This window comes from Lactuca saligna, chromosome 3, assembly GCF_052625555.1.
Source record: "Lactuca saligna cultivar CGN05327 chromosome 3, ASM5262555v1, whole genome shotgun sequence".
In the NCBI taxonomy this organism is placed as follows: domain Eukaryota; kingdom Viridiplantae; phylum Streptophyta; class Magnoliopsida; order Asterales; family Asteraceae; genus Lactuca; species Lactuca saligna.
The window spans coordinates 100,097,831-100,125,452 of NC_136419.1; the positions used below are offsets into that span (position 1 = coordinate 100,097,831).

At 34.6% G+C, this 27,622-nt stretch overlaps 1 protein-coding gene across 6 annotated transcripts; it reads right to left on the minus strand.

The window, feature by feature from the left end:
- Positions 1-3,085: 3,085 nt before the first annotated feature.
- LOC145037059 (protein MHF2 homolog) lies at positions 3,086-27,622 on the minus strand. 6 transcript variants are annotated; one of them, XR_013678628.1, is made up of 9 exons: positions 27,519-27,622; positions 27,262-27,380; positions 24,625-24,689; positions 24,485-24,510; positions 24,329-24,398; positions 24,071-24,110; positions 23,812-23,865; positions 23,503-23,690; positions 3,086-3,234 (listed from the first exon to the last, which is right to left on the minus strand). XR_013678628.1 is itself a non-coding variant. In XM_078985614.1 (8 exons), the coding sequence occupies exons 3-8, from the start codon at positions 24,643-24,645 to the stop codon at positions 23,587-23,589; spliced, it is 309 nt and encodes a 102-aa protein (XP_078841740.1). In that variant the 5' UTR covers positions 24,646-24,689; positions 27,262-27,380; positions 27,519-27,622; the 3' UTR covers positions 21,780-23,586. The 6 variants fall into 6 exon arrangements, 3 of the variants coding, with proteins under 3 accessions (XP_078841740.1, XP_078841737.1, XP_078841738.1); XR_013678626.1 differs by lacking the exon at positions 3,086-3,234 and adding an exon at positions 19,226-19,505; XR_013678627.1 differs by lacking the exon at positions 3,086-3,234 and adding an exon at positions 19,226-19,854.

Here is a 27,622-nt window from a genome sequence, read left to right on the forward strand (position 1 = left end):
AGAAGCTTTTTCTTCATGGTCTTGGTGTTTGGATGGATGCATTACATAAAGTTAGCAACTTTATGGATCCTTGAGGTCCTTTTGTGGTTATATGTTCTAGATCTAGTGTGCCATGGAGTACTTGGTCTCATGCATGAGTTTTGAGCTCATTTCTTCCATTTTTTTTACCTAGCTTGGAAAAGGAATGCATTGGACATGCATGTCCATAAAGCACATATGATGATGCATTTGGGTGTATGAAAGCCTCCTGGAAAGTATGGATGCTTGGCTTTTGGGATTAAGAGCTTAATCTATTAAGTCAGCCAAAGCACGTACCACGATGTGGTGGGTTGGTTACCACGATGTAGTGGCAGGCATTCTTGCGACTGTTTTGTCATGAGGCTATCACGATGTGGATTATGTTTAACCATGAAGTGGTGGTCAGCTGGAGTTGAATTTGACTGTTGACTTTTTGACCAAGTTGACTTTTGATCAACTTGAGTGTTTTAGGTTATAGATTGAGGATTTTCCTCTGATTGTTGTATAGGTGGATCGTAGCACCAATATGTAACGCTCGGTTCCCGGTACGTATTTTAAATATGAAATTTTGCATTTTTACACTGGGACTTGACGAGTTTAAGGCCCCAACTCGTCGAGTAGATGCAAATCTTGGACGCGGGTGGAAGAGTCTACTCGTCAAGTTGGAAGCCCCGACTCGACGAGTAGATATGTCTGGATGAAACCCTAAATTTTAGGGTTTGCATCGTATTTAAACACTTTAATTGGCCTCCATCCCAACCTCCATTGTCTCCCTTAGTCCAGAAAATCCTAACTTGAAACCCTAGAGCATTTTGCAAGTGTGAGAGCCATCCTTGAGGGATTTTGTGTGTTTTTAAAGCTTGAGAAGAAAGCGGAAGCTTGGGAGATCAAGAGGAATCAAGTAGATCTAGAGATTTTGTCACATTCCCAGCTCATTTGAGGTAAAAAGTCTGTACCTTGTTCATTCATTCATTAGATCTCTCCATGGGGTAGTTTAGGGCCATTTGGAGCTCATTATGTTGATGTTAGGACTTCGGATCCAAAGAATTAGAGGGACTCCATGGCAAAAAGGTGCCAACTTTATGGCCATGGGAGTCCCATGCATCTTATGGAACACTTTTTAGGACTTTATGGACTAGTTAACCCATGCATGCACGTAAAGTTTGTAACTTTACATGCTATATTGATCCTAGGAGGTCAGATCTATGTTCTGGATGCATTAAGCCCGAATGAAATCGACTAGATAGACTTGGACTTTGACGGACTCGACGAATCGTTGATAGGACTCGGCGAGTCGGGTCATGGTTGCCTAACCTTTTCTGTTTCTGAGCAATCTAGTTGAGTCTAGAAGAGGACTCAACAAGATGTACATGAATATGGACTAGAAGATCAAAGAACTTGGCGAGTTCAAGGATGAACTCGACGAGTTCAACGCAATGTCCCAACTTATATGAAGAAGAACTTGATGAGTTCAAGGAAGAACTTGGTGAGTCAAAGGCTAAACATTCCAACTTATATGAAGCAGGACTCGATGAGTTCAAGGATGAGCTCGGCGAATCATGAGCAAAAGGTCCCGATTCTGTATGAAGGAGAACTCGACGAATTCTTGAAAGAATCGACGAGTAGGATCGAAGTTTTAGTATTTTGTGGATTATGGAACTCGATGAGTTAGTGGGCCAACTCGGCGAGTTGAGTCAACCAGATGTTGACTTTTTCCAAAAGTTGACTTTGACCAAGGTGTTGACATTGACTTTGACTTTGACATGAGTTGACCCCTGAAAGGGTTATGAGTAGGAAATGGTAATTAAGGAAGGTTGTTATGTATAGGAGTTTAAGAGGAGTTGATCCCAGTGCCGAGGACAGTTCAGATACTACATGACATTGCGGTAAGTTACCTTCCAGTAGAAGTGGGTCTAAGGTCACAATGTCGGCCCACTAGTAGGAGTAACTGTGGATGATTGTCTTTGTGATAATTGTCTGGTTTGCCACTATCTGTTATGTTCTATGTGCTAGTATGATTTGATGTTATGTGATAGTGGTAGTAGGGGGAATGGTCCCCATATCCGGTCGATAGGGCCAAGGGGTAGGTTGGGCACCCCGATATGTTTGACAGTATGATTATGTTATGCTTTTATGTGGTAGTAGTAGGGGTGAAATAGTCCCCATAACTGGTTGAGATAAATCGGAGGGGTAGGTCGGACACACCTGTAGGCACACCGGTATGCCTAACAGGGGTAGGTTGAGCACCCTGGTATGCTCAGCAGGGTAGTTCGGGCACCCATATATGCCTGACAGTATGTGGGTTATGTATTGTATGTTGTATGATGGGGGAACTCACTAAGCTTCATGCTTACAATTTTCAGTTTTGTTTTCAGGTGCCTCTTCGTTCATCGAAGGGGAAAAAGCTGGCATGGTAGTAGCGCATCACACACACATGATTTCCACATTATGAGATTCTTGGGATTGTACTCTGACACTGTTACTATTTCTATGATATGATTTTGAGACATTTAGTTATGGTTTTATGAAATGATGTGACTCAATGATGTTTTCTTATAATTGTTTTTGTAAATCGTTTTATCAAAAATGAAAATTTTGGTCTTGAAAATTTGGATGTTTCAAGTTGGTATCAGAGCCTTAGTTTAAGGGATTTGGACACACTCTCGGGAGTGTCTGAACTCAAATAGAGGGTTTGAAATATTTTCACGAGAAAATAGTTTTTCCAAAAGTTAATGTAAAGAGTTTGAGAAAGAACAAGGTTTGCAATGCGTGCAACCGGCCGAGCTCAAGTAAGTTTCCCCAAGATACCCATGCATTTTATGTTATGATATGATATGATTATGAGAAATGCATGTTATGATATGATATGATTATGAGAAATGCATACTAGAAATGTATGCTAGAATAGGGCTAAGGATCTAGGAAGATGTCTGATATGCCTGTTAAATGTGCTTATTGAACAACATGATAGTGCTGATGTGTCACACCCCAAAATCGGAATGGCGGAAACGTTCTGGGGTGGATGACGGCATGTCAAGTATCACAACATATGCAGTATAGTAATCAAAGTACAACAACCATTGCATTAATAGTAATAGTTTTACATGGTTTACATTACATAGAAACTTCAAAGTAATACAAGTAATAATATAGGTGCAGCTTGGTACTAAACTGTCTTCATCAAAAGCTCCGGGGATGTACCTGTCTATTGTTGACCTGAGAATACAAGTTATTTGAAAAATGAGTATCAGCATTTTTACAAATGCTGGTGAGTTCATAAGTATTTAGTGTCATTTTATCCAAATAACTTTATATAAGTAGTAGTTTTAGAGTATACAGTGGATTAGAGTCCTTTCCAGAAAATCCTATATTTTCAAATTTAAAAGCAGTCTTCTACCAAGACTGGACAAAATTATGTTGTAAAAAGTGATTTTTCCCTTAACACTATCATTATCAAAATAGGGTATTGATTGTAAAGAAAGTAGGAGAATATCAGAGAAAACAACATATGCCTCAGCAGTGAAGACTGCTGACTAAGGCAAAAGAAATCATAGACTCCAGGAGAGTATCGAATGAACAACGCACCTGACTCAGTCTAACTAGAGAAGACATAGACCCCAGATAGTATCAAATCAAAGATATGTCTAGCAAGGTCTAAAAACAGTGAACACAGACCCCAAACAGTATCAAATGAATGATACGTCTAGCAAGGTCTAAATATAGTGAATACAGTGTTAAAACCCGTTACCTTAAGGCCATGAATTATAAGGTAACCCCGAGATACTCGTAACCCTATTGATAGACACTAGAGAACTTGACGCCCTGCAAACGTCGGTATGAATATGACATTTGTCACCCCTTGGCTTGGTAGGCCGTGGACTGTAGCTAGTAGTCAGGGTGCGGGGGTGTCAATCCTGTATAGCTATACACACAATGTCCGCTCTCCCTACAAGAGACTCTGGTTACTATCCTAACAACGGAGAAGACCGTGTACTAAAGATGTATCTCGTGTAGTGAGATCTGATGTGAATTACTGGACTAATGATAGAGACTCACAACTAAACTGACTAATGTAAACCTATATGTCTATGCTTGTATACATAATATATAACTAATGATCAAACGACCTTCGGACGGACATCCGATCCCACCAGACCACATCTCAACGAAGAAAAGGAAATAGGGTGAACTAGCCTTCCTAAGTCCTTTAAACATTATTTATATAACTTATACAAGCACAGGCATACATTTAACTAAGTAGAAGCATTTAACGAAGTTTAAGTGTTTAACGAAGTAGAAGTGTTTCACAAAGTATAAGTGCTAACAAGTAGAAGCGTATTGTGAAGTATAAGCGTATCATGAAGTATAAGCGTATCGTGAAGTATAAGTGAATCGTGAAGTAGAAGTGTACTGTGAAGTATAAGCGTATCACGAAGTAAAAGTTTTAACAAAATAGTAGCATTTAACTAAATAGGAGCAGTAACTAAGTAGAAGTATAACAAAGCAGTAGTATTTAACAAAGTAGAAGTATAAAAACATGGAAGAAAACTTTGATGAAATCTTTGGAAAACCTTTATACTTTAAGAAGATCATTCATAAACAAGTTTTGATTGTAACCTTGATAAAGTAGAGAAAACCTTTATTTAAAATGATGCTGTAACAGAGTTTGAAATAAAACATACAGCACGAGAGGCAATTTGAGAAAAGCTTTGAACACATAGAGACGTTTTAGGAAACCAATTACAATATCATACTTGGTAAAACAGTTGATAGTGTGATGAATCCTTATGCATGCGGGTTATCAATCACATGTGATTGATATGATAATTGGCATGTTTAACTTGTTTTCCTCCCTAAAAGCATGTAAAAACATTTAAAAGGTTAATTCAGGGGGTATGAGCTCACCTGTTGTAAGCGGATCGAATGAAAGTGCCGGTTAGGTGCTCTGTGTCAAGTGAAGACTTGAACCCACTTAGTGACCTATAAACATATGATGACATATGTTTACACACAATTAGTAAATATAATACTAATTAAACATGTATAAGCATCCTAAGATGCAGAAAACACTTTGGTCAAGTGCAAGGAGTGTCTTGGGTAACATCTAAAGGTGTGTATGGTCTAGATAGGGAGTTTACTCTTCAAGAGTAAACTCTTTATCGAGTTTAGATCCCTAAGACCTTATCCCCATGAGTTTACGGCCGTAAAATCATGGATGGTGTGTTCTTTGGTGCATTAAGGTCTTTTAACACTTGTGGAACTAGGCTAGGTTCAATTCTAGGGCTTAAGAAGGGTTTAAGGCTTCAAAATGGGCCATTTAAGGATTTCACGGTCTATGAATACTCCTTGAGGATTTTATGACCATAAACACATGAGTTTACGGTAGTAAACTCATGTTGGTCCATTTCTTTCGTTGTTTGGTGGTTCTAACTCATGCATGTAAGGTTCTAGTCACTTTTAGGAGCATAGGAACGTGTTTGGGGCACTTGAACACCTTGGAAAGGTGTTTATGGTCTAAGGAGATGTTCTTGGGGAGTTTAATACCTTAAACACATGGTTTTATGGCAGTAAACTCATTTTCTCCATGAATCCTATGTTTTGGTGGTTGTAGGTCAAGCATACGAAGTTCTAGATCCAATTCCAAGCCATTACAAAGTGTTAAGGGCACTTTAACACCCTTTGGAGGTGTTTATGGTCTAAGAATAGGTGTTTACAATCTAAGAACCTTCTTGGACCGTAAACTCAAGTGAGACATGTTTTTGTATGCTTTGGTGCATCAAACAAAGGATTACAAGGCTCTAAGAACCCATTGAAGCTTTTGGAAGTGTTTGAGGGGTGGCTTGACACCTTAAAAGGTGTTTACGGCCCATGAACATGGGTTTATGGTCTAAGAACATCCTTAGACCGTAAACTCATGTTTACTCCCCATTTGGTCCGATTTTGGTGTTCTAATTCCTTTCGGGTAAGCCTCTAAGCCATTGCTAAGCATGAGAAGTGGTTTGGAAGGGTTTTTGAGCATTAAAACCCACCTCCAAGGGGTTTACGGTTTTGGGAGGCTCCCAAGACCGTAAACACATGTTCTTGGGGTTTTTGGATGATTAAGTCAAAAATTTGCAAGCTAGATAAGTTAGATAACAAGCTAGGAAAGTTTACTTACTGATTTAAGGCTCGGAGGGGTGATTTTTGACCAAAACCCGTTTGTAGAGAGAGAAAGTAGAGAGAGAGAGGGTCTAAGGTGGGAAAAAGGTGGGAGTGAAACCCACTCCTCCCTTATATAGGGTGGAGCTTATGGCCTGGCTGGGGTTCTCCTAACACCAACTGCGAACGGGTTTTTCACTACTTCCTTAATCACGACAAATTTTAAAATTATACCGTCTTAATTTTTGTTCGCTTGACGAATATTATTTAAAATATTCCAACGGGTTTAATTCCGGTCAAAAATATTTTCGGGATAAATTTGACTAATTTTTGACGTAATTAATTTCGACGTTAAAACTAACGGAAATTTTTGGGTTGTCACATGATGAGTTAAGTGATATGATAGCCTGTATAGGATATGCTTGGTTTGGGTTACTGTCACACCCCCAAACCGAAAACGGCAGAAACGTTTGGGGGTAGAGGACATCATGTGTAGCATCACAAAAATTGTATCATAGTAATCAAAGTAAACACAACCATTACAATATAATATGTATATTTTCATCTGTCTGATCCATTGATTGAGTACATCAAAAGTATAACAGAATATAAAAGACGTGTCGATATATGCTCCGCCTTCTCAAAATGCTACAGGAACCCTCCTGAGAATACAAGCAGTTTTGAAAACGTATCAACATATATTGTATCCCTGGAACCCTCCAGTGTAATGTGTAGTAGTTGTATTATTCAAAACCCTGGCTACCACCAGTATGTATAGTCTGTTCAGAAAAAAAAAAACCTGGCTACCACCAGTATGTATAGTAGTTTTATAACTTAAAATAAAACCATATATTGTATCCTTGGAACCCTCTAGTGTAATGTGTAGTAGTTGTATTATTCAAAATAAAACTAGTGAAGAATGAAATCCTGTAAACAAAGGTTAGTTTATACTATTGTGAGTTTGTATAACCATGCTTGATATGACTAGTGACCTCAACGATGTTTCTTCAGGCTTTGTACGGTATGATATTTGTCACCCCAGGCATGCCTGCCTAACTATAGCTAGCAATTTAGGTGTGGGATTGTTAGTCTTGAATAGATCTATTCACAAATCTCATGCTCTCCCTCCAGGAGAATCTGGTTATACTAAATTTTGAGGATTTTACCAGTACCCCGAAGGGTACAAATGAAGAGATGTCTCACAATCCTGTATTAACTAGTTTACGTGTTGTTCTGTATCGAGTTATCGTAATTGAAACCGTTTGTATACTTGGTAGAGTATAAATAATTATACGTAAAATAATTATTTAATGTTGTACACTTGTTATCTGAACATAGTAATGAATATTATAAACTAAATTTGTTATAGTTTATATGATTGAACAAGTAAGTAGTTTGTATCGGTAAAACTAGTAATAAATTCCCCAAACTATACCTATTATAGTTTGACTGAAATGTTATGTTCGTGAATTGTTCTAAAAACTATGCAACTATGTTGAGAAAGCATCCCTTATGCTCCGCATAACACAAAAGGGATAAAATATCTATATATTTTATGGAAATTGTTGGATTTGTATCAATTGCATAAGTCTTAAACTTGATGCAAACCTTTTGTTTTAGTTCACATAATCATTTGTGTTTAGCTTGTATTCCCCCCACCCCCCCCCCCCCCTCTGAAAACGTTAAAAAACCATAAAAGTGTAGGGATATGAACTCACTGTTTGTTGTGTGTAAACGTTGAACTGGAAACGAAGATCCTCAAGTTGTTGTACGTGGCATTTAATGAAATCCTAATATCCAATAAACACATGCATGTATCTAAATTAGCAATTTCGTTAGATAAAGTGTTAGAAAAACCCTTTCTTTTGGTTAAGGAATGTTACCGGAACTTGATGGAATCGAGAAAACGGGTTTTTCACCACTTAGGAGGTGTGTACGGCCGTGAATGGGGGTTTACGGTCGTGAAGAGTGGGTTTACAACCGTAAAGGCAATTTACGGTCGTGAAATGTTTACGGCCGTGAACTCCTATTTCAAGGGTTTACGGCCCTTTGCATATTTGAAGGGTGTACGACCCCAAATCGACCCCAAATGACGATTTTTGATGATTTTCGGAAGAAAGGAGGTGTTTTTAGTGTGTATGGTCAGGGGTTCTAGAGAGAGAATGAGGGTGTTTTCGGCCAAGAGGGTTCAAATGAAGGTGGGGTCCCCATATCTATTATCTCGGATTGGGATAGTAGACTCACCTCTCGTTTTTGGCAGTCGCTCCACAAAGCATTGGGAACCCGACTGGATATGAGCACTGTCTATCACCCTCAAACCGATGGTCAAAGCGAGCAAACTATTCAGACGCTAAAAGACATGCTCTGAGCATGTGTAATAGATTTTGGCAAAGCCAGGGATGCAGACTTGCCCCTAGTTGAATTTTCATATAACAACAGCTACCACACAAGCATAAGAGTCGCCCCCTTTGAGGCCTTGTATGGACGGAAGTGCAGATCACCCCTTTGTTGGGCCGAGGTGGGTGACACCCAGCTGGAAAGAGGGTAATTACCAGATAGGACCCTCACAGGACCTGAGATCATCCGGGAAACAACCGAGCAAATCATCCAAATCAGGTCACGACTCCAAGCTTCCCGGGATAGATAGAAAAGCTACGCAGACAAAAGACGAAAGTCGTTGGATTTCCAAGTAGGAGACCGCGTGCTACTAAAAGTATCTCCCTGGAAAGGGATGATCCGCTTCGATAAACGAGGAAAGTTAAACCTGAGATACGTCGGACCATTCGAGCTTCTTGCCCGAACTTGTCCAATGACATATAAGCTACAACTACCCTCCGAGCTCAACAACGTGCACCACATGTTTCACGTATCGAATTTGAAAAAGTGTTTATCGGACGAAACCCTTTATGCTAGAAGAGATTGAGATAAACGAGAATCTCTTGTTCATGGAAGAACCAGTCGAAATCATGGACAAAGATGTGAAGCGTACTAAGCAAAGTCGCATCCCAATTGTAAAAGTTCATTAGAGTGCCAAACGCGGGCCTGAATTCAAATGGGAACGTGAAGATCAAATGATACATAAGTACCCCCTCCTATTCGCTAAACCTTGAAGGCTACTTCAAAGAAAAATATCGGAAGGAAATTTCCTCTAGCGGGGGATGATGTAACAACCGGCAAGTTTCTGGTCAAGTCAAAGTCAAGTTAAGGTCAACGGGTCAACCTGGTCAACTCAACTAGTGTTTATATGTTATGGATTTCTTTATGTTTACTAATGTATGACTCTACATGTTAATACGAAGTATTACTTGAAAGTTCAAAGGTTCAAAGATTCTAGATCCTAATTAGGAAAAGGGGAGTAACAACTCTATAAAACACTATTATGTACCCTTCGGGGGGTGTATAACGCTCAAAATAGGGTGTAACTAAGTCTAAGGTCCTTGTTCTATGAAGAAAAATATTAATAAAGGCCCCCCAACAAAGTCTCTCTAAATCTCTCCCACTATATCTCTATCACTCACAAATCTCTCCAAGTATATGAAATCTCTCCACGTATCTCAAATCTTTCTATGTACCTTCCTCAGTCGAAAACAACTCAAAACTGAAGGAGAAAACCCAATACAACCCTGTTGGTCCTAGACCCACTTAGTCCGGAACCCTCTTAGGCCAAAACCCCTATCTACTACAGAGCTTTTGATGGATTCCGGAATGCCCTAGTTTGCTTCGGACAATCTCGCAAGCCCGGAAGGTTGACTCCAGAATAAGCATCTCATCCGGACCACATCATTTCGGAGTCTTCAGGATTGCTTCGGAACCTCGCACCAGGAAGAACTAGTCTTGCTTCAAAATTTCAATGATTTTAAACAAATGTAATATTCTTATTATAATGTAATGGTTGTGTTTACTATGCTTACTGTGTACAATGGTTGTGATACTAAGTATGACGTCCTCCGCCCCGAAACGTTTCCACTGCCGGTTTCGGGGTGTGACATATGCCATGACTCTCCCATCTCTTATATCTCTCAGGTAGTTTGGACAACTTCGTCTCTAATGCCCCTTCTCTTGGCAATAAAAGCAAATGGACTCCTTTGGCACATTACATGGGACAATCTCATACTTAGTCCTTTCTAGACTTCCAATGTTGCAAGTGTGCATTGAATATTGGGAGTTTGATTCACCAGACAAATTTTCTTGACCAGCACGCCAAATCATTGCTGATTCAGTAGCTATAAGCAAATAGGTGAGATCAATTAGGGTCACGTCGTGTTCCAAGCGTGAGTCATGTGCTTCCGGTAGTATATGCATCTACTACCTTTCACACTTACTCATACTCATCCCAAGTATTGTCTCGTAGTTTTCCAAGTCACCATACAGGAAAAATCACATAACACTTTAACACATCAGATAACAAAACGAGGGCTTTATTATTTCTTGAAACTATTACATAGGTGTTCAAGTGCACCCTAGACTATGCCTCTAATAGGCTACATCATACGATACTATGGCTACTGTATAACTTGATCTTCAGATATGAAGTCCTCATCCTTGATTCTTCGCATGGTTTTCTGCTTCGTCGAGGATCATGTGAAATGCCCTTGGCCTTGGTGGTGTTTCTGGTTTTGCTGATTTATTTTTCCTCGGGCAGTCCCTAGAAATATGCCCTTCTTTGTTACATCCATAACACACCTTCTTGTTGTACGCACACTTGCTGGCGTAATGCTCTATCTTTCCACATTTGTAGCAAGTCACATCCTCACCACATTTCCCGAAGTGCTTCTTTTTACACTTCTCGCACCACTTAGTTTCACCTCCTCCTCCTTCTTCAGTCTTTGAGAATTTCCCATCTTTGTTGGATTTTGAAGATCCTTCATGCTTCCTTTTCTCGCCAACTTCATCTCTCTCCAAACATTTTTCCATAATCTGGGTTTGAACATTCCTGGCTGCCCAGATGGCAGCTTTCAAAGTGGTTGTTTGCTTAACCATTGGACCAAAGTCTGCTGGTAATCAATGGGCAAACTTCTTAACCTTGGAGAGTTCAGTTGGGACTAGGTAAGGAACAAGCTTCATTTTATCCGTAAAACTTGCATCATACTCGATGAGACTCATCCTTCCCTTCTTTAGATTCTGGAACTCATTGTTGATCTCCAGAAGATCCTACTCAGCAGTACTGAATTTTTAACTGCACCAGAAAATCTTCCCACGACATCTTGCTCGCTTCTCCTTTGGGCATCGAATCAGCTAATAGCTTCCACCAGCTTAGTACTCCAGATTTCAACAGAGGAACCGCGAGAGCGGTCTTTTGTCTGTTGCTACACTCGCAACTCTCAAACATCGTCTCCACCTCGGAGATCCAGTTCATGACTTCCACCGGCGTCGGGCTTCCAGATAGACTTGGTGGTTTGGACGCCATGAAATCCTTGTATTTGCATCCACGTCTGTCATTTCCTCCGTCCTGGTGGTTTTGCCTAACTATCGGTGGGTTGGCTTGACCAACGGTCCCACTGTAGTTTCCCTCCTCAGTCTGCCCTTCATTCAACTCGGGCTATTCGATATGTATGGTCGCTTCCTCTCAATTTTGTTGGAGCAAACGTCTGGTTTCCTCCATTTGACGATCCAACATCGCCTGGATAATCGCTTGCACTCCAACCATCGTTATTGGCTCAACAATGGCTACCACAACCGGTATTTGCTCAATCACTGGGGGCTGGTTTCGGTTCCCATTTGTATTTACGTTTCCGCTACGGGTCCTTGCCATCTTGATCTATACACCGAATAAGGTGAATCTAAATCTTTATTTAGGATTGACATTTAAATCATCTTTATCACTCCGAAACGTTTATATGCTAGTTCTAATATCGTATTCGTACGTTTAGATTCCTAAACACATAAGGTTTCCAGATCCGGTCGGCAACAGACCATAGATCCGATCAAACTGTAGCATAACAAATCATTTAGCACGTAAAAGCAATTTAGGCATCATTCCTAAAATAAGCTAGTGCTCACACCTCACAATCATCGCTTAACATTCTAAGTTTAAGTCTAGAAATTTCCTACAAATTCCTAGTTCGCTTAAACTAATGCTCTGATACCAATTGTGGCATCCCTATTTTCACGGCCAGAAAAGACCGATTTTGTTTATGCTTTATAAAAATCAGAGTACCTCTTTTAATAAAAATGTTGCGGTATTTGTCCCAGTAAAACATGATAAATACGTTATCAAAGCATTTCCGAAGAAAAGTATTTTTAATTCGTTTTAAAACATTTGGGATGTCATCCTCAATACAGAAACATAAGCATAAACAGAATTTACATTTATTTACACTAGTGATCTACATTTCTTTAATCTCTCAGTATAATGTGACTTCATCTCAACACCTGTAATATAAATAAACTGAGTGGGTCAGGTTGGGAAACCTGGTGAGTACATAGGGTTTTCAACCCACAATAATATAATTATTATGTTTAAACAATCAAATAATCAACACAATTACCCATCCCCATTATCTTCTTTAATCTTAAGGATCTACCCTAAGAATCAGTTATTCCTCGTTCATTCATTCCTAAGGATCATCCTAAGGAATCGGCACAAAGTCCATCGTTGCCACGGTTTACACAACAGACACTAAGTCTACATAGTCGCCAAGGTTTAGGCATCAAGTCTGCATGATCACCAAGGTTTAGGCATCAAGTCGGCATGATCACCAGGGTTTAGGCATCAAGTCTGCATGACATCGTTCACAACACCTACAGGTTGCGAGCCTGCTAGTGTTCCACTGGACTGTCTAGATGCTGAATGACGGGGCCATCATTTGGGAAAAAGGCTTCTCACATTGTCCACCTCTCACCCTCACCTCGTGGTCTATAACATGTCTCAACTCATCATTCAACTCATATTCCATCTATTATATCTATCCATGTTTACCCCAACATTATCGTAGATATAAAATACATATATATTTTAAATCATTTAAAACATGTATAAAATCGTTCATTTAGCATAGACAACAAGTAACTATGTGTAAGATGAAAGTAACTATGCATTCACCTGAGAAGGTGGTGACTCGGTATTCGGACAACGCTTCGTTTACTTTAAAATAATTTCCTTCGACGAAACCTAGTATTATTACCACTAGATTTTAGTCTAATATTTACCGTGACTAATTATTATTATTATTATTATTATTATTATTATTATTATTATTATTATTATTATTATTATTATTATTATTATTATATAAGCGTTTAAACAATACTTTCCAAGCACTATGTACAGACAGGGGCCAGACATAAATCACCGGAGGGCAGGACCATTTTGGCGTATAGCACTTCTGAAATCCAACAACCATATGCGGCCCTTTAAACCAGATTCCCCGTACCGCGAGTAGTTAAAAAGATATTATAACGACACTTATATAAGTCATAATAATAGCTCAACTATTTATTATAAATTTATAATAACAATACTAATTTTAAATATAAACTATATTTAAAATAGGGTAAACATAACTTACTTACAAGGGGATTTTAGCTAGGTGTCGGGCTCTGCAGGGGCAGAACTTCGTCGCTGAATCTTTCTAAGAAAGATTCGTGCAACGCTTCGACGCTCATCTTACTATACTAAAACTACAAAAAGAGAAGTCGATTCACGAGGGACCGAAATGCTCTGGGGATAAGAAGAGAAAGACTCTTGAATCAAGAGAATGGTGCAAAAATATGAGAGCCCAAGCCTCTTATTTATAGTAATTGAATTTACAAAAACTACCCTCTATAATTACTTAATGACCTTATAGTTATATAAACAACTAAACACCCCTTTATAATACTATTTTAAATAGATTTAATGATATTTGTACTAAACTAATGTCGAAAGAACTCAACATTAGTCTTATAATGATCGATACCTTTCTAATGATATATACATATGTATATATATGTGTACGTATATATGATTTATACCTTATTTTAATACGTAAATATGCTATTATAATTTGTAACTCGTTCATACGAACTCCGTTTTTGACGTTATTTATATCCACGCGTAGGTGGAGACGTACTTTACAACTTTCATTTAGACTCCGTCGGCTAAGTTTGACTTTATTTTTAAAGTTATATTTTTAACAGGCCGGGACAGGATTGGTCCGTTAAAATCTCATAACTTCTTCATCCGATGTCCATTTTCGTCTGTCTTTTTATCGTTACGCTACTAATAACGAGATCTTCGATTCTCGTTTAAGTTGTGTCAACTAGAAACTGCTCGATCTAATACTTGAACTTCGGGCTGTACACCGCTAAGCCGAAACTTCGAAAAATCATAACTTCCTCATACGAAGTCAGATTTGGGTGTTCTTTTAATGGACGTTCTCAGGTTAACACATTCTATGACTTTCATTTAGATTACTAAGGCTAAAAGTCGCTCTATCATAAATTCACTATTTACGTCTTCGCGGTGTCGTGTCGGTTCCGTTGCTAAACTTCGACGAGTCATAACTTCTTCGTTATAACTCGGATTTCGGCGCTCTTTATATGTACGGAACCCTTGAGACATATTCTACAACTTGGTTAAGATTATTTATTCTAAATAATCTCTTGTCAAAAAGTCATTTTCGGCCCCTATTATCTCTAAATTGACTAGCACGGATCTACAGACGTTACACCTTAACCAAGGAACCGAGGGATCATGGTAGATCCAGGCACATCGACAGAGACTATCACTTCATCGGACATCGAGTAGAAGATGGACTCCTCGTAGTGAAGAGGGTATCCTTAGAAGAGAACCCAACAGATCCCCTTACGAAGGGACTGAGTAGGGTTAAGCACTTGCAGCATGCTAGGAGTATTGGGCTAAAGGACAATATTAGTTTTATTGATTAGATAGTGTTTAGAAACTTTTAATAGATAAAATGTAATTGACATTTGATGATTAAATAAAGGAGTTTTATTTATAAGTAAAGTTACTGTATTGTGTCAATTGTTTACTATTGTTTCATTTTGCATGTTTTGTCTTCCAGAATAATATGATTATTCAAACTATCCACAGTCGATCATACATTGGAAGTAGGTATTGAGGCAAGACTGTCTTGAATTGGCTTGTAGATTGTCTAAGCGTTTAGACATAGCAAAAGTTTGCTGCAACGTTCATTAGTGCTTCCGAAATAAGATTTGAATATTGGATTAAACCTGTGCTCACATAAATCACTTCATGGAATTCATCACGAGTGATTGTGAGACGATAATATCATATAGTTTTTAAACCGATATATATAAGTTGTTGTTTACGAGTTGGTTGTGAATTGATAATGAGTAAACACATTAGTAACATGATGTTATAAAACGTATTGTTGTGTATGATTTGATGAATAAATAGTAAAAGTATATAAGTCAAAGTTTATATGTTCCTTTTATCCTAAGAGGTTAAAAGCGATATCTTGGTCACCTCGATGATTTTGTGTTGACTTATGTGTTAGGCCCGGTCAGGAGTAAGTTGATGTATTCAATTAAGTTCTATGTCAAACAAATCAGAAATCGTGAAACAAACTATTGGACAATAAGTATGGCTATGTTCCATCAATATGTCTGCATGATATCTTGAGAACGGAGAACTACATGATCCCTTATCTTTAGGACGTGTTAGAGTTCGACAACGGTTTTTGAGAGCTACGTTTGCTAATCGAATTTTGAAGTCGTACTTGCATTTATAGTTATTAGACTTATCCAAGTGGGAGACTGTTGAATTAGGTATTTAAGCCCATAATTATATTTGGTATATACTTGATCTGATAGTAACATGATCCTTTTGGGTTGCCTTCATCTTAGCAACTTGACTAGATGAATTATAGAGAAAGAGGTTAATTATGATTTATTAATATATTATGGGAATAATATATTAAAAGAAAAATCATATTATTTAATTAATGTTGGTCAAAAATAAGTTTAGAATTAATTTTATGGTCAAAAGAGATTAGTTAAATTAAGGGGGTTGATTATGTAATTATAAGATAGTTACAAAGTTTGGCTTAATGATTCCTAAAGAAGAGATGGACGAATTCTATGAGGAATCCCACATAGAAATCGTCCATAGGGGCTTTCCGGAAGGATCCTGTGGATTGCTTAAGGTCTAAATAACTGAATTAGAGTTTTGACTGAAACCCTAACAGCTCAGCTATATAAGGAACACTTGGGACTCCCATTTTCAGCCACTAGAACCCTAAGAAGAGTATCGGCGCTAGAATCGGCTATCCGGTTCCTGATTCTTATACTATAGGAAAACTTGTTCCAGTTCCGAACCGATCCGGTTCTAAAGCTCATCCCTAATGACAATAATATAAAAGGATAGAAAACTATACAAGTATTGATTGCTAAACGAAGATAATAAAAGTTTTTTGAAATCGCCACTTTTTGTTGTTTTAAATACTCCATTCACAATCTAAATATTAATACAAACTTCAACCTAATCTCATCTAAAAAAATAATTACACAAATGTAATATCAAGATAATAGTATCCTGATAATTGTAAAAAAAAACAGAAATGAGGAGGCACCTAAGAAGCGCTGCTTCTCCTGTGTTCTTTTTCTTTTTGCCGGCGTGATAAAAAATTCGAGAAGCCTTCTCTACTTGTCACCAAATACAAACCTAATGGGCTAATGATTAATTCATGTGGGCTATTAGAAATTTCAATTTGGGCTACTGAAAAATCGGGCTGCCCAATAATTTTGTTGGGCTCTTTATAATGGGCTGCCTAATTTAATAAAAGGGCTTCCAAATAAATCATCAAATTGGGCTGCCAACATTTCTGTTCACAAGACCAAATTCATACCAAATCTCGTTGAAATCCATGTATTTTCGGTGAGATTAATGAGTTTGGAAGATGTCCGTAAAAATTTAGCAAAATCAGACAATGTTTTCCCCTCTGTCTAATCGTTAAAGAAAATTGCGCAATGCTGCTAAAATCCGAAAATTCATTTATATATCTTTGTTTTTTTTGTCGCTCATAGATTTTGTTACGAGACTTTAATCGTGATTGTAAGATATTCAATGTGACTTTAACGATGCTCCAAAATAACATATTGCTCATACAAATCTACACAAAAATAACTTAAATTAGTAAAAATATCCAAAACAATAAGTCTAACGATTAAATGCGACAATAACATTAGAAATGCTTAAAACTAAAAGAAAACGAATGTTAAAATATATACTAAAAACCAAGCTGTCAACATCTTAATGAAAAATTATGTGAACATAAAAATAGTTATAAACATATGATTAATTTAAAACTTGGACTGAAACACAAATTAGGTTAAATAAAAATAAAACAATTGATAAAGAGTTACAAAAATGATAAAAAAAATGGATACCGAACATTGGAAAGAAATTTGGTAAGTATAATTGATGTTGTAAAATGTTTAGCTGAAAATAACTTCGTTTTTTGTGGAACAGGTGAAAAAATATATGGAAATTCTAATGGTAACTTTTTACATTGTTGAATTTGATCCAATAATGAAACAACATTTTCAACTTATTTATAATAATAAAAAAAAAAAAAAAGACAAAATCATTATCTTAGTCATAAAATTCAAAATGAATTAATTGAAATGTTGGCATCCGAAGTAAAAAAGTGCACTTATTAAAAAATAATAATAATGCAAAATGTTTTCTATAATCTTTAAGTGTACTTTGAATGCAAGTCACAAAGAACAAATGACTTCGATTATAAAATATGGTGATGTTGTAAGTATTCCAATAAAAGTAGAAGAGTTTTTTTTTTCTAGAGTTCTTTGTTGCAAAAGATACATCTTGCTTATGACTTTTTAATGTTTTATAAGACGCTTTGAAATCTCTTGACTTGGATTTTAATTGTATCTAAGGATGAGGGTATGATAATAGTGTAAATATAAAAGGCAAACATCAAGATTTACAAAAAATATTGTTCGATATAAATTCAAGAGTTTTTTATATGCCTTGTGGATGTCGTAGTCTTAATTTGGTTTTTTGTGATATGTCAAATTCTTGTTATAAAGCAAAAACTTTTTTTGGTATTTGTGATATACAATGTTTTTTTTCTAGTTTGACAAATAGATGAGAAACGTTTTATTTAAATATGTAGATGAATTAACACTTAAATCATTATCTACAACATGTTGGAAAAAGTCACATTGAAAATGTTAAAGTAATAAAAACTCAATTTTTCAAATTAAAAGCTTTAATAAAATTAGCTAAAATGAGTAATAGCAGAAAAGTTTGTAAATATGTCAAATCATTAATAAATAGTGAAATTTCTAGTTTTGAATTTATTTTACGTTTAATAATATGACATGATATTTTATTTAGAATTAATTTGGTAAGTAAAAAGTTACAACTCAAAAGATACGATTCTTGATGTTGCGATAAAAAATTTAGAAAGATTAGTTAATTATTTTTGAAATTACTTGGAAAATAGGCTTGACTATGCTATTAATGAAGTTACAGAAATAACACAGAGTATTGAAGTTGAGCCTGAATTTCCTATTAAATATATTTCTTGTAAAAAACAATTGGTTGAAGTTCTAAATACTGAAAAAACAATATTCTAAAGAAAACTTTAAAACAAATTATTTTATTATTCTAGTGGGTATGAGTCTTTTACTGTTGAAAAACATATTTGAGGAAATGCAACATGTTCAATCCATTTATAGTTAAATGAATTTTTGTTTGATGTTTCAAAGTTAAAATCCATACTTATGAATTAAAAAAACTATATTGTATGAAACTATAAACTATGCTTGACCCTGAAATTTTGGAGACCTTATGCGGAAATCAAAATGAGGCCTACAAAAAAAATTCTTGTAAGAATATTCTTAAGTAGTTTTATCACCGCTAGACTCAAAACTTAAAGTTGCTAAAAAACACATCTCGTAAATTCACTACCACAATATCACATCTTCCGTCATTAGTAATAAATAAAACATTAAAAAGAGATAAAAAAAAAAATCAACTATCACGCTTTCATAATTAATATTCTTAAAACTCATTTTAAATTGAAATAAAAACCAAAGCATTTAACTTCTCTTGATACATGGCCGAGTGCAAATAAGATTTTAAAAGTGTTAGATCTACTTTTCGTTTATGGAACTGTAATGAGAACAATCAACAATATTTTTTATGATATACAAGAAACTGGATACATATAATTTTTAAGAAATTTAGTATTCCTTTAGCCGTATCATGTTCAAATGATAAATGTTTTTATAACAATTTCAGATATTTAAATAAATCATCAACATCGATGTCTGAGATACGACCATTTTGCAACATCTTCTCAAGATTTTTGCAACTGACTTTAATTCACTAGTATTAAGTGACTTCAGTTTTCTAGCTGTGAATAAGAAACCAAAAATGTATTCATATCGTTTTTTATTGTTCAAACATTCGTTCTAATTAACCAACAAATTGATCAACAATGTACACAAAATATTAAATCATGAATAACTCTGGAGGTCAAAATTCATGTATCAGTTCTGATGACACAACGACACTATCATCAATGTCTTCTTTTATTTATTTATTTTTATTTTTAAAATTCTTCTATTATTGTTTTTTCTCAATAAACAATGGATCAATTACTAAAGAAGAAGTTATAGGTCTACCGCAATCCAAAGCCTTCTCAAACCCATTTTCTCGATGGTCTTTGAAAAACTCAAGAAGTGCTCGGGAAGTACTCATTCCTAATCATTACGTATAGTCTCATATTAGCGTTATTTACCAAGGTTCTTTACTTTATCCAATATATGATACCATAATAACCATAACAATTATAATGTCAAATCTTCCAAGTCTGTACTCTGCTAGACAAATAGCTTCATTTCTTTTATCTTTATATGTCTCTTCACCAATAAGTTTATACAGAGCTTCTACTATTTTAGAAGATTGAGTTATTATTGCTTTTACACTTTCAATCCTATTTTTCCAACTTGTGCTTGAAAAAGATTTTAAAGTAAGTCTATGTTTATGTAATTAACATTTATGATTCATGACAAATGACAAATAAGTGTGCAAAACTCTCACATATCGGGTAGTAGAGCACTAGAAGCAAAACAAAAGTCAAAAGAAAAAACAATTTATACTAAAAACAAGTTTATACTTTTCTTTAAATATAAATATTTTTTCTTAATTTGTTGATAAATTTTAAAATTTATGATTAGATTTTAATTTTTTGATTTTCTATGATTTTTCTCATGATTAAAATAAGTTCAAGATTACAACAAGATGTTACATTGTGTATATAAGTAATCGACATATCTATTTCTTTAATGATAACAAATAAAAAAGTATTTTATAAAAATACCAACACTATAACTATATATTTGTTCCAAAACTTGGGGACCTCATAAAATTTGAGGCCTCATGTGACCACACTCCTTGTACACCCCAAGGCCACCATTGCTTAAAACTAGTATGACAATCGGTGAAGAACTTGATATTGATGAAAAATATTTATTTATGAGTTACAAGTTTTGAATATAATGTTGTGGGATAAAGGATATAAATGTGAACTTCCTTGGATAGCTATTCAAATTATAGAGTTTTCAAAGAAAATTGACATGTTTCCCAATGTGTTGATAACATATAAGATTTTGTTAACAAGATTTGTTTTTTGAAATTAAAGTTATTGGAATCATATATTTGAAGTACCATGAGTCAAAATATTAAAAGAATTAGTAACTTTGAGTATCAAAAATCACTCTCTAATTATCGTAAAATTTGGAATGTTTTTGCTTTAAATATTACACGTAGACATCATATTAGATGATTTCTTTTTCTCTGACCATTATTTAGTTTTATTATCAAATTTATTTCACTTTTGATATATATATATATATATATATATATATATATATATATATATATATATATATATATATATATATATATATATATATATATATATATATATATATATATATATATATATATAAGAGCCTCTTTTTAGTATCTCGTCGCGTGCATTGAAAGTCAATTGAAAGGTAAGGCGTTGAAAATGTGTATTTCTTAAAAAGTCGTGAGTTCAGGTCTAGTGGTGGACATAAAATTTAGTTTAGAAATAGGATTTAATAGATATGTGTTAGCTGTTAATAAAAAAACTCCACAGTCTCACTATTAAATAGGTTAAGAAAAATAAACGCTAACAATTGATAGGGATACTTAGTTCATTAGGATATCCACCGACCACTTTAGCACATCATAGTTCTGTTCCTAATGAAGTTCCTCAACTAAACTGAGATTTTTCATTCCAATTTTGTGAGAAATATAAGTGGAACAAGTAATATTCTTTGTTTTCGATCATTTTTCAGAGGAACTAAAAAGTATTCTTGAAGTTATTCTTGGTGTTTGTTGGCTAGCTCGATAAGTGGATATCTTAATCACTTATTTCTGCTTCTTTTGTATCAATTTTATGTTTCGTTCATAGTTTCAGTCGTGATTCATTCAAATTTCCAAGTATCAACATGAAAAGCCCAAGGCCCAATTGTGTTTGTTTAAAAAACAAAATGATCGAATCCAAAGTTTACGGATATTTGATTGAACAAGTCTTTATAATATTTCAACATTTTTTTCATTCATTTTATATACTAATTAACTATGGGATCCCAAATGTTAGATGAGACATGTCCTAGTTTTTCATTCATTTTATATACAACCGCATTTCTACTAATAATAATACAATGACACTTTTGATTCCACAAATATCATTTCCATGTGTTAAAATCAAACATTTCCCTAAAACACTAAAAGCACCTCCAATACACACATACATAATTTTATTATCTAAAAACTAGGAAAATACTAGAAAATGAACATTACAAAGAAAACATAGAAAAACATGGATTTTGTAACCAGCTGACTCAATTCATCTTACATTGTTTGTTCATATTTACAATCCAAAAATGACTTTTTTTTTCAAAAATCTACGATTTATTAGGTTTTTTTGCTCAACTAAGCGAGTCTCTAGCCCAAAGATGCATGAATTGAGAGACTACAAAAGTCTAGATTCATTTAAATTTGGTTCTTCCAAATATTAGTTAAATATGAAAATAGTACCAAGTAGGAGACTGGCCATTTAAATAAATTATCCTCAAGTTAGTTGTAGTGGCTGAAAAACGATTGTTTATTAACAAATCATACATCTTATAACAATAGTAATCGCTATTTATTTTTGAAAGTAAAAGAGTAAATAAAATGTTGAATGGAAGTACCTTAAATATTAAAAAATTACTTATCACTAATGATAAAATAAATCATACTTATTAAATGGTTGGTTTGACCAGATCAGTGGTCATTGTCAGTGGAGGTGATGATATAACAAAAAGAAAGCCAAAAAAGATTAAATTATTTTTTTTATCATCAAACATTTAATAATAACATCAAATCAATTCTTATTTTGTCCGTACTTTACTCTTTCATATTAAGATTATTTTTTTTTTCTGAAAAGTAACCATTTTGGCCTTTCTCTTCTCCCTTTTTTTCCCTTCTTTTTCCAATAAAAACTTGAAGTTAAACAAAGTATGATTTGAAGAACACTTTCAAGAATCAAGCTTATATGTTTTCAATCTCAAAGTATGATTTGAAGTATATTCATCGAGTTTAAAACAATACTTAAACTACATATGAATTTTATTTTACTTAAATAAAAATTAAAAAACGACAAAAAGTCTGTTTAATATTTTAATTATTTCCACATTACTTTTTTTTAAAATAATTTTCTGCTAAATCCCACTACTATTTAAATATATACACTACAATTTTGTGGTTCAAAAGAACACTAACCATGCACACAACCTCTATAAATATCACAAACCCCATGCACTTTAACCATCTTCATTCTTATCAATTGCCTATTTCTCTATCTAACACTCATTTTTTCACACACACACACACATACTCCATGGCTCTAAAAAACTTAACCCTAGTTACTTTCATCCTCATTTTAACCATAACCCTTCAGATTCACTATCTTGATGCAAGAAACTTAAAACAAAACAGCATCAGCCAACTTAATGCAATTGAAGCTCTACAGACAAAACCTATCTCAACTAACACTACAGTCGAGTCTCAGCCACCACCATCACCACCACCACCACCACCGCGAAGTGCTCAAGACTTCCGGCCAACAACACCTGGCCACAGCCCTGGGGCGGGGCATTCTATTCAAAACTAGGGCAAGTGAAACTTATATATTTATGTAACTTATATAGTTATATATTTGTAAACTCATTTCAGCTTTTTATATCTTGTGTTAATGTAATGTCATGTAATTATAGTTTTATTTTTATCTGAAAGGATATAATTCGCAAGAAGATATAAACAAGAAAACTTACCTGATTGAAATTTCTTGGTTGAAAGTCTGAAACTATTCCATGAAGTGTTAAAAGAAAGAAATACAGCATTCATGCTGTAGGACCTTAGAAATCCAAAAGTAATTGAGGAAGTATCCTTTCCAGATGAGTTGCTTCAATTTTATTTCCACCTTCAGCTTCAGCAATAGTAGCAGCTCTATGAACTGCTTCTGCATTGACAAAATAAAAACTTTTGTAAACTACACAGGAAATAAGCATACATCACAACTGGATATATAAATATGCAGTTTTCTTTATTGCTAACAGTAGCTATAATCAAGGTGGATTAACCTGAAACAAAGAGTCGAAGTTTTTCACAACTCAGCTTCACAGCATTTGAATTGGCTGAAACAAGAGTAGATTGGAATCATAATTTACAGAAATCAAGCAAAAACAAATAGAAAAAAGCATGTTAGAATACATTGGAGATAAATCATTTGAAATCTAGAAGAACAATTTTCTCTTAAAACTATCAGAAAGAAGAAGTGGTACTGGATTTTGTATCTAATTCAAAGTAACACCATTAATTTAACTTGAAAAGGCTCCTTACCAGAAGTAGGTCGGTTTTTCTTAGATGTTCCAGCTCCTTCCTGCATATACACTCAAGAAACGGAGCTAATTTATGCAAATCAAGATTACATGAAACATAAAATACAGAATCGTTTGTTCACACAAAAGTGGCGAAGTTTTGGAACAACTTCGATTAAATTTAGCATGATAAATAACAGCGTTTCACACAATTAAGACGCTAAAATTGAACAGAAGATGTTTTCGAGAACTGAAGTTATGATAATCAAATGTGTTCTACCTCGCCCTTGGAAGTCTCGTCGTCTACGTTCTTCTCCCGCTCTGAAACGGAAACGGAAACAAACGTATTTCTGTAAATACAAAAATCATATCGGAATTTGAGAGTTTAAGCAGAAAATCTCAATCGGAAGTAGATCGATTGCAAGAGAAATCGAACCGATTGCTTTTTTGCTCCACACCGTTCTGAAAATTGCGTAAATCAAATCCTGTTAATTTCACGATAAAACCGAACTTCACGTATTATTTAAAAACATATCGTAAACAGAAATCAAACACAAGTTTAGCGTTTCATTTCACCTGATCAAAATTGTTCTCCATGGTGGAACAACCAATGAGGAACGATGATAATTCAATCTAACGATCTGAAGAAGAATGAAAGAATGACGATATTATTAGAGGGACCAAACTTATCAATTTGACAAACTATTGTGGCCAATTTCAAATCGGCAAAAGTTTACTATTCCTAACTTTTGGTTTTGTCATTAGTATTTAAGTATTCTAACAATATAAAATCTGAATTACTCAAATATTTTCTTAAATACATTCATCTTCTCATTTCAACCACGTATGAAAAAAGTTCTGAGAAAACATAATAATTACAAGATTAGGTATGTATATAAGTATATTAATGAGTTACACAGCAGTAAAGTGTAGAAAGTATTATTTTATTATATATAAAAAGATATAGTATAATAAAACCAAACCCCACAAAAAATTAAGTCACTTTCATCCAATGATTTTTCAAAAACAATACTAAAAGTTAAAAAAAAAAAAGTTTAAAAATTAAAACTACACACACTCACTGTGAACTACAGCCTAGCATAATGCATAATAGAGAATCTTATTCTGTTTGTCTCTTGTTAAACTATTAACCACTTTTCCAATGTTATAAGCGTAGTGGAAGAGTGAGGCTTCCAAAGGTTATGGAGCCAACTATGAAATTTCTTAAAAAGGAAAAAATATATATTTTTTAAATTCCACCATGAATACAAATGTCGGCATGAAAAGATCATATTTTTTATGTTTTGACTTCTTTTTAGTAAACTAATTGCAAGTTGCTTTGTTAAGAGTGGTAGGGTCGCATCGAGGATTGATTAGTAATTTTATAATTTAAAATGGATTATTGCTTCTTTATATCCTTGACCATGAAATTTTCCGAAAGGCCAAATATTAAAATTTGGCGATATATCAATAATCGTGTTTTATTTTAAGAAAATCAACATCCACTAAATTTGTGGTTTGGGAGTTGTGTATAAAGTTGTTGTTTCATGTAGAAGTCAACTCCACTAGTCAACATAAAAATGAAAAAAAAAAAAAAGGAAATAAATTGATAGGAGGAAGATAGGTTGACATATATAAAACATAGGAGTGATTGAGACTAATCATATTTGGTCAAATTCAAAAGATATTTGGTCAAACTATGACTCTGTGTAAGCCATTCATTGAAAAGTGCATTTTGCTATTTTATGATAGAATATTAATTTGATACTAACTTTAATTTACAAGAAAAAGAAACATTACAAGTAGTAGAAATAACTTTCAAGGTCTTCAACAACTTTCAACAAAGATTTATATGCATAATACAAACTAACAAATCAATGTTTAAACATATTCATAAAAAATAAAAAATAAAAACTAAGTTTTTCCAAAGGTAATGAATGTAAAAGAACATATAAAGATTAAACAGACAGTTGTATTTCACTTAATTTTGTCATCTTTTCTCAACCATCAACATAAAATTATAATTTATAAAAATGAGTCAGTGGAAAGGACTAAGAATCTATTTGGTGGTGGTGATAATTGATAAAGCTACTTCCTTTGATATTATAACTTACAAAATCTAAGCATCAGTCACATCTAACATTCTAAAATAAATGATTTTGCATAATCAATTAATCATCACCTAAAAATAGTGCAAATTCTATGGCTAGTAAGCATTCAAGGAGTCAAGAGTCAAGACCACTAATGGCTTCACTAAAAGATTTGCATAAAAATTAATCAAAGGACCTAAATTTTCTACTTCAAGAATAAGTGTGTATCATTTCCTTAATAGCCTAAATGCACCTTAATACTATAAATACCAGAAGAGTAGAATAACATTCCATATTGCTTCCACAACCCTTCCTCATTTTCACAATCTGTTTAATCATGGTTCATTTCCAGATATACCCTTGTGTTTTTTTCATTCTCTTAATCACTTTCCATGAAATCCCATTGTTTGAGGGAAGGAAACTAAAAGATGTTACTGCCTTTAGGCCTACAACACCTGGTAATAGTCCAGGAGCAGGGCATTCTTTCACTGAAAACAGACCAGATTTAAGATCAAAAGAAGTAGAAAGTAAAGATTCAGACATTCATCATCCTACTTCAGAATCTGCAACTGGTTTTAGGCCTACAAAACCAGGAAACAGCCCTGGTGCTGGTCATTCTATACACAATCAAACTGCTATTCCATAAGCGTATAATGCCAAAAGTATAGATAGATGTAAGGTACTAAGGTAAAATGAAATTGATTGTTGTTATATCTATTGTGCATTGGGAATTGTGAATTCTTCCTTATGGCTGAAGATTATCAGGCCTATGCGTATTTTTATAGTTCCATGGCTTTAATGTCTGTCTCTTGCAGTTGCAGAGATCTGTTGTTGTTTCAAATTTTCAATCACTGTAACTTCGGTGTTGGACTTTAATAAATGTTAGAATGTACATTATCTCCTTCAATTCGTGTAGATGTATGATTATCAAACGCAAAAAGAAAGAAAAAAGATGGAAGATGTAATAGGCATAACTGCGGATATAATATATGATGTGTCGAATCAAAGCAAGTGATTGATTAACTTATTCATTGATACATGCAAAGGAATTACTTTATCTGTTTTGTCTAAAAAAGCAGGATGAGAAAAGTTACAGATTTCAACAACAACAACATATACTTACATTATTTTAATCATCTGTAAGTCTGTAACCATTGCGCTCTTTTCCGTAGGTTTCTAGTTTCCAGTTACTGAACCTTTTTACGAACCCTAAAAGTAAACCAGCGCAATTGTAGACGCTAACTGTTAACGAAAACCAACAAATGTTAATAGCATCAAGTGGATCGATCGTTATTCGCTATGTAAACAATTTCAGTACAAATTTCTGATTTATGATACGTGTACGCAGAAGTAAATAGCTGATCGCGAAAAAACCCTAACCTGCAAAAGTTGTGGAACTTCTGATTGAAAGTCTCCGTTTATGGGGGCTTATGGATTTCCACCGAAAAAACCCTAAAGCATATCGATGAAGCCTGAAAATGAAA

What these genes read in the sequence shown, in the direction of transcription:
- LOC145037059 (XM_078985611.1), bottom strand. Translation starts at nt 24,645, where the DNA reads ATGGAGAACAATTTTGATCAG. An exon ending in GTGGAGCAAAAAAGCAATCG is followed by an intron (nt 24,399 to 24,484) that starts GTTCGATTTCTC and finishes TTGTATTTACAG; the next exon opens with AAATACGTTTGTTTCCGTTT. An exon ending in ACTTCGACTCTTTGTTTCAG is followed by an intron (nt 23,691 to 23,811) that starts GTTAATCCACCT and finishes TTGTCAATGCAG; the next exon opens with AAGCAGTTCATAGAGCTGCT.